General features: G+C 43.8%; 1 protein-coding gene across 2 annotated transcripts in view; it reads left to right on the forward strand.

The window, feature by feature from the left end:
* VPS16 (VPS16 core subunit of CORVET and HOPS complexes) overlaps window positions 1-13,190 on the forward strand; it is a 157,291-nt gene that overhangs the window by 32,731 nt on the left and 111,370 nt on the right. For both annotated transcript variants that reach the window (XM_078783671.1, XM_078783672.1), the window contains exons 10-16: window positions 6,252-6,346; window positions 8,350-8,426; window positions 8,619-8,749; window positions 9,381-9,509; window positions 10,891-10,926; window positions 11,197-11,305; window positions 11,743-11,880. In XM_078783671.1, the coding sequence (XP_078639797.1) occupies window positions 6,252-6,346; window positions 8,350-8,426; window positions 8,619-8,749; window positions 9,381-9,509; window positions 10,891-10,926; window positions 11,197-11,305; window positions 11,743-11,880 (715 nt within the window). The remainder of the gene's footprint in view (window positions 1-6,251; window positions 6,347-8,349; window positions 8,427-8,618; window positions 8,750-9,380; window positions 9,510-10,890; window positions 10,927-11,196; window positions 11,306-11,742; window positions 11,881-13,190) is intronic.

The raw sequence follows: 13,190 nt of genomic DNA on the forward strand, positions 1-13,190 counted from the left end.
TGGAATGTAGGGACAATGACAGGGAGATCAGCAGAAGTGGTGGAAGTATTGGTCAGAAGAAGAGTGGACATATGCTGTGTGCAAGAGATGAGATGGAAGGGAAGTGGTGTGAGAATGGTGAAGGGTAGGCAGGGACAGAAATACAAGTTTATGTGACAAGGGTGCCCGGAGGGCGTGAATGGTGTTGGTGTCCTGTTTTCTGAGGAGTTTGTAGACAGTGTGGTGAGTGTGACTAGAGTGAGTGATAGGTTGATGATGGTGAAAATGATGATTGGAAAGCTCTTGGTGAACGTCATCTCGGGATATGCTCCGCAGGTTGGTCGGAGCGATGAAGTGAAGGACAAGTTCTGGTGTGCGATAGAGAAGCTGATGGAAAACGTGAAAGATGAGGAAGTTGTTGTGGTAGGAGGAGACCGAAATGGACATGTGGGAAGGAGTATGGATGGTTTTGAGGGAGTTCATGGGGGTTACGGATATGGTGTGAGAAATGGAGAAGGTGAAAGGATTTTGGAGTTTGCTGTTGGAGCTGATTTGTTTATTTGTAATACTCAGTTCCAGAAAGAGGATAATAAGCTTGTTACATACACGTCAGGTGGGTCGACAACAACCGTTGACTACCTGATGGTGCGTAGGCGAGATAGGGGGCACCTCCGGGACACAAAGGTGATCCCGGGGGAGGAGGCTGTTTCACAGCACCACTTGGTTGTCTGCGACATAAGGGTGAAAGGTGCGAGGAGAGCTCGGCGAGTGAAGTACCAACCGAGAATGAAGGTGTGGAGGTTGAAAGAGGTGACAGTAAGGGAGGCATTAAAAGAGAGGCTGAGTAGGGTAGAGAATGATGTGGTTGAGCTTGAAAGTGGTTGGATGTCAATGGAAGCTAGTCTGTTGGGAGCCGTTGGTGAGGTATGTGGATGGACAAAAGGACCACAGCGGCACTCGGAAACATGGTGGTGGGATGATGAAGTTGGAAAGAGGATTGACGAGAAGAGGAAGAAGTTCAAGGAGTGGCAGAAGGCGAAGGGTACTGGAGCAGAAACGGCAGAGCATGAAAGTTATAAGGCAGCCAAGAAGGCTGCAAAGAAAGAGGTAGCAAAGGTGCAGGAGGCATGTAGGAAAATGTTCGGAGAACGCTTGGATTCGGAAGAGGGTCAGAGAGCAGTATTCAGGATTGCAAAGCAGATAGCGAAAGAGAGGTGTGATGTGATGGGGGTGAGTTGCTTGAAGGATGAAGTGGGACAAATCGTTGTCGACCCAGATGGAGTTAAAGGAAGATGGAAAAGATATATGGAAATGCTGTTGAATACAGAGAATGAATGGGATGGCAACATAAAGAGTAACCCAGTTTTAGGACTGGCAGAGAAGATAACTGAGAAGGAAGTTGAGGATGCGATAAAAGCAATGAAGTGTAGAAAAGCGGGAGGGCCGACGGGAGTTGTGGGAGATATGCTGAAGGCAGCAGGAAGTTGGGGTGTGAAGAGAATGACAGAGATCTGTAATCTGGTGGTGAAAGAAGGCCGAATTCCAGTGGATTGGGAACTGAGTACCCTCGTCCCTCTATACAAGGGGAAAGGTGACCCTCTGGAGTGTGGCTCGTACCGAGCGATAAAGTTATTGGAGCATGGAATGAATGTTTTGGAAAGGGTGTTGGAGAGGAGGATAAGGAAGAAAGTGAAGATCGACGAAATGCAGTTTGGATTTATGCCAGGAAGAGGAACGACAGACGCACTTTTCATTGTGAGGCAGTTGCAGGAGAAGTACATGGAGAAGAGGAAGAAGTTGTTTCTTGGGTTTGTTGATCTGGAGAAAGCATTCGATAGGGTTCCACGTAAAGTATTGGCATGGGCATTGAGGAAGTTTAGGAGTGGAGGAATGGTTGATCAGAGTAGTGATGGCAATGCACAAGAGAGCGTGCACAGCTGTAAGGACGAAGGACGGGAACAGTGGTGAGTTTGAGGGGAAGGTGGGAGTGCATCAGGGGTCGGTACTAAGTCCACTACTATTTGTAGCTGTGATGGAGGTGCTAGCTCAGACCGTAAAGGAGGGTTTACCGTGGGAGTTGTTGTATGCAGATGATCTGGTGTTGTTTGCGGAAAGTATGGATGGACTGAAGGAAAAGATGAATAAGTGGAAGGAATGTATGGAGACAAAAGGTCCGAAGGTGAATATCGGAAAGACGAAGGCGATGGCAAGTGGTAAAGCATGTGGTGAAGTGGAAAGAACTGGGAAGTGGCCCTGTGCTGTGTGTAGGAAGGGTGTCGGAGTGAACTCGATTCAATGTACAATGTGCGCTGAGTCATTAACCAGTGTGGCAGCTACATTCAAATGTAAGGTGTGCACAGAGGGAGCTGCAGATGGAGGAAATGTTGAGTTGGATCTTGGAGACGGCGTGAAGCTGCAAGGTGTGAAAACATTTTGCTACCTCGGAGACATGCTGAATGGAGAAGGTGGATCAGACTCGGCAACGGTTGCTAGAGTGAGATGTGCATGGAAGAAGTTTCGGGAACCGAGTGGCGTGCTGATGAGGAGGGGAGTGTCGTTGAAGCTGAAGGGAAAGGTGTATGCTGCATGTGGGAGAAGTGTTATGATTTATGGGAGCGAGACATGGGTAATGAACGTAGAGCAGCAACGAAGGTTGGAAAGGGTGGAAATGCGAATGGTTCGATGGATGTGCGGAGTATCGTTGAGAGAGAGGAAGACAAATGATGAATTGCAAAAGATGATGGGAATAGAGCCTGTGATTGATGCTGTGAAGAGGAACAGGTTGAGATGGTTTGGTCATGTGTTGAGGAAGGATGAAAGTGACTGGTTGAGAAGAGGGATGGAAATGAATGTAGAAGGAAGTAGAGGACGGGGAAGACCGAGAAAGACTTGGCTAAAGATGGTGGAAGAAGAAATGCGGGCAAGGCGGTTAACAAGGAGAGATGCAGAAAATAGGGCAAAATGGAGAAGATTGTCATGGGGACCGCAAGGCTAACCCCCGCTCTAGCAGTGAAAATGGCCTTTAAAATGCATGTTGTTTGTTGTTGTATGTTTGCTTTACACTGGTTTTGACCGACCAATATCCATCATGTTACAGAAGGGTTATGAAGCTAATTAGGTCACGTGAGAATGTTTATTAGATGTCATTGTAATCTATTGTTTAAGTGTGGTTGGTTTTCGTGGAAACAAGTTCCTGATCCACTCCCGTGTACATTCTTGTTCTAGGTGTTTTGCTGTGTGTGTTGTGTTAGGCCTGTCTGTTTTTGTGTTTTAGTATTAGGGATCTCATGAAAATGGGAATCGCCAGATATCTTTTACTGTTTCTTTCCTTCCTTTTTAAATGTTTTTTTAAATTTCTCTTTCTTTTTTGTGTCTACGGTGAGTTTAACTCCTGCAAATTGTTTTTGTCAGGTTCACTTGGGCAAATTGTTTTTGTAAGACTCACTTGGCTGTTGTTGGATGGGTTTGAGGGTACAGGAGCAACAGCAACAAACCTGAATCCTATCCAGGTTTCTCCTTATTGTTGCAATGCTGTTTGGTTTGTTATTGGATTGTGAAAGAATAGCTACAAAATTGAAAAGCAAATTTTAAATATTGGAGATGTTGAATGGACGTTTAGACGTGTTACAAACCACCAGTGGTATATATGTTCACGCACTCCTACGAGCCTCACTTCATTAACATGAAGTGAATCATTTGTAAATACCCATTTGAGTTTCCGTGTGGTGTGTAAAGTACATGATTTGTATGAGCAGAGCACATAATCGCCTGCAAGGCAGAAGGTTTCCTAATTTTTTATTTTTTTTTCTGTAGAGGAGTGAAGCTCATGTAAGAGCAAAGTAGAACTGACAGTGGGATAATCATCAATGGAAGTAACAAAGAGTAAAATGGTAGAGCGAGGAGGGGAGGAAACTTAAACTAGTAAATAAAGTGGTTGGGTTTGGAAAGGTAATTTGGTAATAAACGAGACCGAAAGTCTAACAGCGGCGTAGCCGGGCTTGTTTGATACTTGAGTTGAATATAGACGTAATGACGTAGTGTGACACAAAATTGCTGCTACTTTAATATATAGAAGATATATTTTAACCTCTCGTAAATTTGCAGTCAATACGAAGGGATTAGTGTTACAATTACATTTATTATAATATTAACTTAACGTTATCATTCTTACGAAAATGATGTTGCTTTAAAAAAAACCGAGGCTAATTCCTTAATTCCGCTGTTACACCGCTTATCATCGATTCATGAACCATAGACCGCTTCAATCCATTAACTTTCCTTTCACGATATTGGGATTAAAGTGTTATGGTTATATTTACTATATTATTATTATTATTATTATTATTATTATTATTATTATTATTATTATTATTATTATTATTATTATTATAATATTATGAAAACGATACTACTGAAACGATACACTACTGTATTAAGAAACCTGGGCTTAATTTGTCCGAAGCGGTCTGAAGGTTAGGCATCAAGCCGAAGGCGTATACGTACCGTATTGTTGGAAGACCGCTAACGCCTATGCTTTCGATATTTGATGGTCATTTTAACAATCAGTTTTTTTTTGTTTTTTTTTTGTGCTTCACACTGAATGAAATACGCAAAGGTAGAGCATGGTGATTGTGATATATGACAGGTTCGATGACATGTTCGGCCTGAACGAAATTGGAATTAAAATGGCGGTGTGCGGAGTCAGCCATCGTACCGCCGTCATGACATCAGACGTAATCACATCACCTTGTCAGGTGACCAGATCCTTAGCTCTGATTGATATACATTTGAGGGGACATACGGACAGACAAACACTGTTCTAAACGGCTTTGCCTTATGGGCTGCGCCGTAAAAATCAGGTCAGAATTGGGGATGATTAGAGATTGTAGTGCACTGCTTGCTTGAAGTCTTAGAGGGAAGGGTGAGATAGAACAGATTCTTAAAGGTGGTTTTATAGATGAGAGAAGTGGGGAATTAAAGAGTTTAGGTGGGCAGTGAACCTGGATTTTGGAAGTATAACTAGGAGGGTATATTGGAAGAACGTGTGCATCCTGGAGTTGCTCGGGAAGGTTGGAGGACTGAGAGGGCAGAGGCAACTATGTTGGAGAATAGACGGTAGAAAACAGACACCACTGACCTGTCTGCGATGTGAGAACAACAGACTGTGTGCTTTGGTTTCATCAAGGGGGATTTCAACAATGTTGAGAAATGCAGATTCCACAGAATCTAGGAGAGACAAATGTTATGCTGGGGTGCCAGCCCATAGTTGAGAGTAGTAATCCATTTAGCTACAGAGAAAAGCCTTTTAGACTGAGTAACACTGATTTTTCCAAGGGAGGAGTGGCTTTGGAGGTCAACTTTGCTATGTGGTCGGCCCAGGAAAGGTCATGGCTGGTGGTGAGACCTACGAGTTCAAAAGACTGAACTTCTTCCAGTAGATGACCAAGGAACAAGGTGGGTTTGTTTGATGATCTATCTGGAGTGATAGAATGTCAGATTTTCCCAGATTGAAGGATATTTTCCATTTATTAGACCAATGTCTAATCATTTACATATCGACAGAGAGATGCAGCTACTGTCTCCCTAGCAGAGAGAGGTATGGGGTACTGTACGACACAATGCGGAGTCATCTGCAAAAAGGAATGGAGGGCTTTTCAGATCATCAGAGGTCATTAATATAGATGAGGAAAACCCAGCCCAAATCGCTGCCTTGGGGAACTCCAACCTACACAGGGATATCGGAGGAGAGAGTTCTATCAATGGCAACACATTGATTCCATGAGTGGAGGAAGTCAGAAATCTGTGCCACAGACAGAGAGCTTGGCAAGCAAAGCAGGATGCCATACTGTATTGCAAGTCTGATATATGTCAATGGAGAAGGTCCAAACCTATTGATTGAGATTGAGGGCCTCCAGCCATTGCTGTGAGAGGACCTGAGGCCTTTCCAGAATTGTGACTGGAGTGAAATCCAAACTGACGGTCAGAGATCAGACTGTTTTGAAAACGGGAAAGATTTCTCATTAGATGATTGTCATTGGAAGTAATCTCACTGACTTTTAATGGGTATAGGATCTGTTTATGCACCTGTCAGTTCTTATGGATGGGAGTGATGCTTTTTGACTTCCATGCAGAGGGGATGCAGCCAAAGAAGGACAGACTGAATATGACAGATAGAGGGAGGGCAAGAGCAATGTGATTTATCTTAATGTTTTGGTGCTTATGAGTTATGACCCTAGTGTTGAGATTTTTCTTGACGCCACTCTTTGAGACACATACCCACTTGACAGCCCGTCTTACCTGGTGCCTGAGATGGACGGAGTCAGGGTGCTCAATATCACAGCCCATGACTTCCTGCATCGAGTGCCAGGTATGATATTAGGAAAATAATACCGAGTAAAGGGTTCATTGTCTTTGGGATCAAGACCCATCTCTCTCTCTCTCTCTCTCTCTCTCTCTCTCTCTCTCTCTCTCTCTCTCTCTCTCTCTCTCTCTCTCTCTCTCTCTCTCTCTCTGTCTCTCTCTCTCTCCCTCTCTCTGTCTCTGTCTCTGTCTCTCTCTCTTTCTCTCTTTCTCTCTTTCTCTCTTTCTCTCTTTGTCTCTTTGTCTCTTTGTCTCTTTGTCTCTTTGTCTCTTTCTCTCTGTGTCTCTGTCTTTCTCGTGCAGAAAGGGGAAATCTGCCCCAGATATCCACAGCTTTGCCCTGACCCTATTCAACGGTGGCATTTCTCAGTCATCATCATGTAATATAACAAACAAAATGGAATGATGGTGTTGATTACATTGCTTTTGATATACTTCTGGGAGACCTGATATTTGTGATCCTTCATGTCGAGGGTCACTGATGCAGGGAACTTTTCCAAATTCTCATACTACTCTCACCTCTAAGAACTCTTTGGTCAATTTCTTGTGCGTGTCCTCATACTTCCTCACCCAGACATCTCAACACAAATTTAAAACTAGAACAGCATTCAGTAGAGAGGATTCCTCCGCCAGGTGAACAGTCTACATTTTGTATCCCAGAGTAGACCAGAAAATAACAATACAGAATCAGATTTAAGCATAATCATCCGTCCACAACCTTTTGAGACATCCTGCTATATATCGTTTTTGGCCCTTTCTCCCAAGGGTGAAGAATCACTTTAAAAGTTCGACTAGCCGGATCCGAATCCAGATTTTCACTAAAATCTAATCATTTCGTCCTTGTCACATACGCTACATCTCTGCCAAATTTCGTCCGAATCCATCCAAAACTTTTGAGATATTTTGTTCACAATAAATCAAGCAGACAGACAGACAGACAGACTGGTGTTAACACCTTTGGTGGCTGAGGTAATGAAATTTCCCATTTTTATTCATTCATTCATTTATTTTATTTTGATTATTTTGTTCACTCTCCTTGTGAATGGTATTTTGATTTCAAAGATCAGTCACATTAAGGTTGTTTATTTTCTTTTTTACCCCTCAAAAAGTTGTGGACGGATGATTTTGATTAAATGTGATTCTGTATTGTGATTTTTTTGCTCTACTCTAGGATACAAAACGTAAACTGTTCACCTGGCGGAGGTGTGCTTTCTACTGAGTGCCGTTCTGGTTTGTTGCTGTGCTTCTGTGCAGGAGGCACTTTTTTGGCTAATTCTCTGAAATAACCTCATAGAGTGGGTCCCCATGTCCAGCCGGCCGTCCGTACATACGTCCTCTAAGATTTGACGAAAACATCTTCTCACAAACTACCCGATCGATTAATAGACCAGATTTGGTAAGATGCATCAGGACAACAGTCTCATGGGGTTATTCTCCCCATCCTGATGCACCCCCTATAATGGGAAGTATGACATGCTCAAGGAATCCCCCATGGGAAGGGGGGTTTGCCCCAGATATTGGTATTTCATTCAAAAATGCTATTCTCAGAAACTGCCAGACAGATCCAGACCAAACTCACCATAAGACATCAGGACGTTGTCCTAACCTTAGGTTGTGTTCCTCGTTGTTGTATCACCCCCGGAAAGGGGACCATGGGCCCCTCCCTGCATCCCTCATTTTTACTAAAACGTCTTCTCCACAACTACTGAAGCGATACAGACCAAATTTGGTACTATGCATCAAGACAGTAAGGTCTAATGGGGTTGTGCTCCCCATCCGGGTCCACCCATTTTAAAGGGGTAAAAGAGGGTTGTTGCCCCAAATATTGATAATTCATTCAAAAGTCTTCTCAGAAACCGACGACCGGATCCAGACCAAACTGGCCATACTTCCTCCACTCATGGTCCTCCATGGGGTGATTTTTATCTAATATGGATGACGCAGGGTGGTGGTTTTCTGCTCGATGATGTTGAACGATGCGCTAATTTATAATTGGTGCGTTTTGTGCAGATTCGTGTGTGGAAGTGTTTCGAATCGGCTCGATGGCGCCAGGAGCTTTGCTTCTGGAGGCCAGTAAGGAGTATGAGGTGTGTATGTAAAGGGATGGGGGGGGGGAGGTGGAGGGGATGGTGGGGAGAGGAGGTGGTGATGCAGATGAAGTTTCAATCTTACATGATGGACTCATTATTTAGAGGTTGTGTTCTTGCTCTCAATGGTGAGATGCTATGCGGACATATCCATGTGTAGAACAGGTTCAAAGATGAGTTGCTGGTCCGTAGGCAGGAAGCCAGAAAGCGGATGAATACCTGCGGGAGATTCGTGAGAAGTCTGGGCTAGAGCATGCCGTGGAACAATGCATCACTACCGCTGCATACGAATATGAACCCACCACACAGAAAGCTCTTCTGAGGGTATGTTGTACTTTCAAACCTCTTGTTTAACTGCTCTGATGTTTTCACCATGGGAAATGTTTCTCACTGTTATAAATATATTTTTCCTTTTTCTTTTATTTTAATAAAATGAGTTAATTTTATTAAAATAATATCATTGGGATACAAACATTTAATAAAATGTAAATAAAATAATAAAAATAAAACATTTAATAAAATGAGGTACTCAATGCTGGTGAAAACTCAGCTGACTCATTGATGACCTCATGGAGGGGGTCTGGTCTGTATGCGGTGCATGGTCGAGTCCACACAGTGGTTGACTTTTAACTCCCAGAGGGCAACATGGGATGGGCTCAATTGCTACCTACGAAAATGCACAGCACTACTCACCAACCCTTCCCCCACCTCCCAACCCAAAAGGAAGTATCTTCCTCAAAATTGTCCTTCCATGTTTATTTTTCTTGAATGCATATTTCATCATTGTTCATGTTTCATCATGCTTGATCTCCATCTTTTAACTACAATCTGTAAGCCTGCATCGAGTCCCTCAACCCACCACACTTGCAAAAGTTGTGTAAAACTGTCTTGAAGGGCAAAATAAATGTCTGCACCGAAGCACTTTAACCTGTGTTGACGACTTCATTTCAGGCTGGCTGCGTCTTTTGGCAAATGTTTCCTGCAAGCTTACCGACCGGAGAACTTTGTGGAGATGTGTCGCACGCTCCGCCTGCTCAACGCTCTTCGCGATTACACTGTGGGCTTACCTCTGTCTTACACGCAGTATCCTTTTGTAGAATTGCTTTGGTTATGAGCAGGCCATGATGGACTAGAATGGCACTCGGTAGAGCTCATACCTCCGCCAGGCTGAACAGTTTGTTTTGTATCCCAATGATAGGCCGGATCTGGATTCGGACCTGAACCAAAATCTAATCGGCTTGTTCTTGTCACCTCACCAACTCATCCACCAAGTGTTGTCATAACTCGTCCATAACTTTTTTTTAATGTCATGTTATATATCGCTTTTCGCCCGATCTCTCGATGGTGAAGAATCACTGAAAAAAAATTGTATAATGCACCAGTGTTTATTCAGGTTGTTTATTCCTCCCCCACCTGCAAAGGTGTTTCCTCCTAGATATCTGATGAGAATCTTACTAGATCTTCATGAGAGGTTTCTGTTAGGGTTATAAAGGTAGCAGTAACCATTTCTTTATTTTGTAGTTATCAGGTGTGGAGGTTATGTAGACATCCAAAGGTGAAGTGCTCATTTGTGAGCTAGGTGGAATGCTTCACTCCAGATTGTCCATAGCACTCAGTAAATTGAGCTTACGTCATGGTGCTATGCTACACACTTGCATTTGAATGTTTCGTTCTTCGTTTTCTCGACACATGCGCCATGCTGCATTCTTGTTAAAGCTATCTGACTTTTATTATTATTATTGATTTACAAAAGTCAAAATCCCTGGTGTTGGCTTAGCGGTTAGTGTGCCAGCTTAGGATCCTGGGTTCGAATCCCGGTCGATCGCTGAATTAACGCCAGGGGGGTTGACTCAGCCTGTCATCCTTCCGAGGTCGGCTAATTGAGTACCAGCTTGCTGGGATGAATGATCACGGTGTACCCCGGTTTAGAATAGGTACACCGTATCCCTGTGCATCCTAAGAGCGTGACCAAGGGTTGGTGTCAGGAAGGGCATCCGGCCATAAAAACATTGCCTCAAACAGGAAACCATGATTGTCATGGGGCCCGCAAGGCTAACCCCCGCTCTAGCGGGGAAAATGGCCTTAAAACGATCATTCATTCATTCATTCATTCATTGATTTACAAAAGGAAAGCCTCGTGCTATTAGCATTAATGAGTGGCAATATAAAAACAGCGAATACCTTACACAGCATGAGGCTTGTATCACTTAAAGGAGAAATCCAAGGTGGAATTGTAACCAGGCGTTATAGTTGAGATTCGAACAAGGAAATGGACTCGGAGGAAAAAAATGCTTTGTAGCTTTGGAGCATGCGCATTGTCGAGGTAACGGTTAAGAACGCACGCAGGTGCTGGAGTGATTACTCATTGTCAATATGTGCACGACGGCATCATGGAGCCGGAAGGAAGCCGGTTGTGCGACGCTGGCATCACAGCCAAACAAATGGCCTTGACGTAATTTTGCAGGTTGCAGCAGCTAACAGTGACTGTGTTGGTGGACAGGTGAGCTTTTGCTGATGTACTTCCTGGTACATTTTACTTTGATGTTCTGTTGTTGTGACTATGTGTGGAGTGATATACAGTGCTATCCTTGTCAGTAGTGGTTTTCAGTGCTGCTGTAGCTCTAGCAGTAGCAGTACGCAGCGCATGGCTATCTATTTGAATGACTGCATGTGGTTGTCTGTGTGCATAGTAGCACTCAGTGCTAGTATCTGTGTGGTAGCACTTGGTGCTGCATTTATCCACAAATATGGCGGTACCGTGGCTTTGCAGGCTCGTGCAACGACGGATGTTCCCACTGGCGATCCGTGTGTGCGAGTTGCTTCACTTACCTGAACGGCAGGGCCGCAGTCGCGTGCTTGAGCACTGGGCCTGTTACAAGGTTAGCGTGAACTGCTTTGACAGATGGACTGGAATTGCTCATGACCGAGCCGTCACTGTGGCCTACAAGTTCGATGACGTGCTGCAGCGTATGAGTACAAACCCAAAACAAATTTAATATTTCGATGTATGCTGTGAGTTGCATCTGTTTCATTGGTTCTCTTTCGGTGCATTTTTCAAGCAATTGAAACTTTTCTTTCATGAATAACAGCATTTATGTGGTACATTACAAAACCATAACAATTCTCAACTTTCCACGAGATTGAATTATTTCCTTTCTACAACTGGTGGCTCTGTGTCATTTGTACTGACCGACTTATATACCGACTTATCACTGACCTCTCAGACTCAGAGTGGAGGCTCTAACCTTAATGCCACTTATTTGTTTGTTTGTTTAACATTGTGGGAGAAGCCGTTTGTTACCTGGTCTATTCCCAGGTCATGACCATGAAGGCAGAGGATGAGGAACGATTGCCTAAACTGATCCATGAGCGGCTTGGAGACACAACTGGAATATCGTACGAGGAGGTGGCAGCAAGGGCAACAGATATGGGACGCACGGAGCTTGCTGTCCGGGTATGCATGGAGGAGTTTAGAATTGTGCCTTGTGCTGTGCTGCGCCTTATGCTCACCTGGAACGTAGATCCGGGGAGTTTATGCACCGTCAGTGCGTAAACACTTGCAACTTCTTTTCCGAACCTGCTGATGGGATTGTGACCAAACTTGGCACAAATCATATTTGGTATGTTGCAACTCAAGTTTGTTGACGGCATTAAAAAAAAATAAAAAAATCGAAGTCTGAGGGGGTCCACCGGGGGTCAAACTGGATCCAGGTTAGACCCCCAAAATAGGAATTCGCTTTTTTCTCTGAAACTACGCACACTATTTCGATGAAGCTTGACCACGACCTTCATCACCCGTGATGTACCAAAGTTTGTTCATGGCATAAAAAAAAAAACGGGCACTGATGAGGTCTACGGGGGGGTTGCCCCCCCCCAAAATAGGTATTTTGCTTTCTTCTCAGAAACAACACATCCAATTCCAATGAAATTAGACCACAACGTTCCGTTCATTACCCTTTATGTACCAACGTTTGACATTAATATGCTGCCTTGCTATATTCTACAAACTGCAGACACAATAGAAGATTGCTTGCACATTAAAAAAAAAGTGTAAAGTGGGTCAGTTATGGGGAGGAGGTTGTCGATGTTAATTAGGGATCCAGATACAGAACCGTTTAAGTAAATTCAAACTAATTAAAGGCATTTAGTGTGGATTCATTAAAGGGAGGTCAGGTCATGTTTAACAAATGTCATGGAGTTCCATGAAGTAGTTCCAGAATGAGTGGATGAAGGAAGTGCAGTGGAAGTGCTCGACTTTCGGCAGGCCTTTGATAAGGTGTCACATATGAGGTTGTTAGCTACGATAAGGGCTTGCAGATTGACTGGTTGGGTAACTAACTGCATTGGAAGCTGGCTTCGTGATGGGAAGCGAAGAGTGGCTGTGAGTGGGAGGTTGTTGGGCTGGGAGAATGTAAGCAGTGGGGTCCCTCAGGGATCGGTACTGGGACCATTATTATCCCTAATTTACATCGACGATTTGGATAGTAGGGTGAAGAGTTGGCATTCGAAATTTGCAGATGACAAAAAGATTGGACGTTGGGCATATAGCGAAGAAGATGGTGTGGCGGCGTTTGAGGGGTATTGATCAGATTCAGGAAATTCTGGATACTTTCACAATTTGTGCAAGAGATTGGCAGATGCAGTTTAACAGAAGGAAATGTAAGGTGCTGGGGATGGGTAAGAATAATGAAAATATGAATTGCATAATGCAAAGGGCAATCTTTGAGCATGTCATACGGAAGGATCTGGGGGTGGTAATAGATA

This window comes from Myxine glutinosa, chromosome 8, assembly GCF_964187855.1.
Source record: "Myxine glutinosa chromosome 8, kmMyxGlut1.1, whole genome shotgun sequence".
Lineage (NCBI taxonomy): Eukaryota > Metazoa > Chordata > Myxini > Myxiniformes > Myxinidae > Myxine > Myxine glutinosa.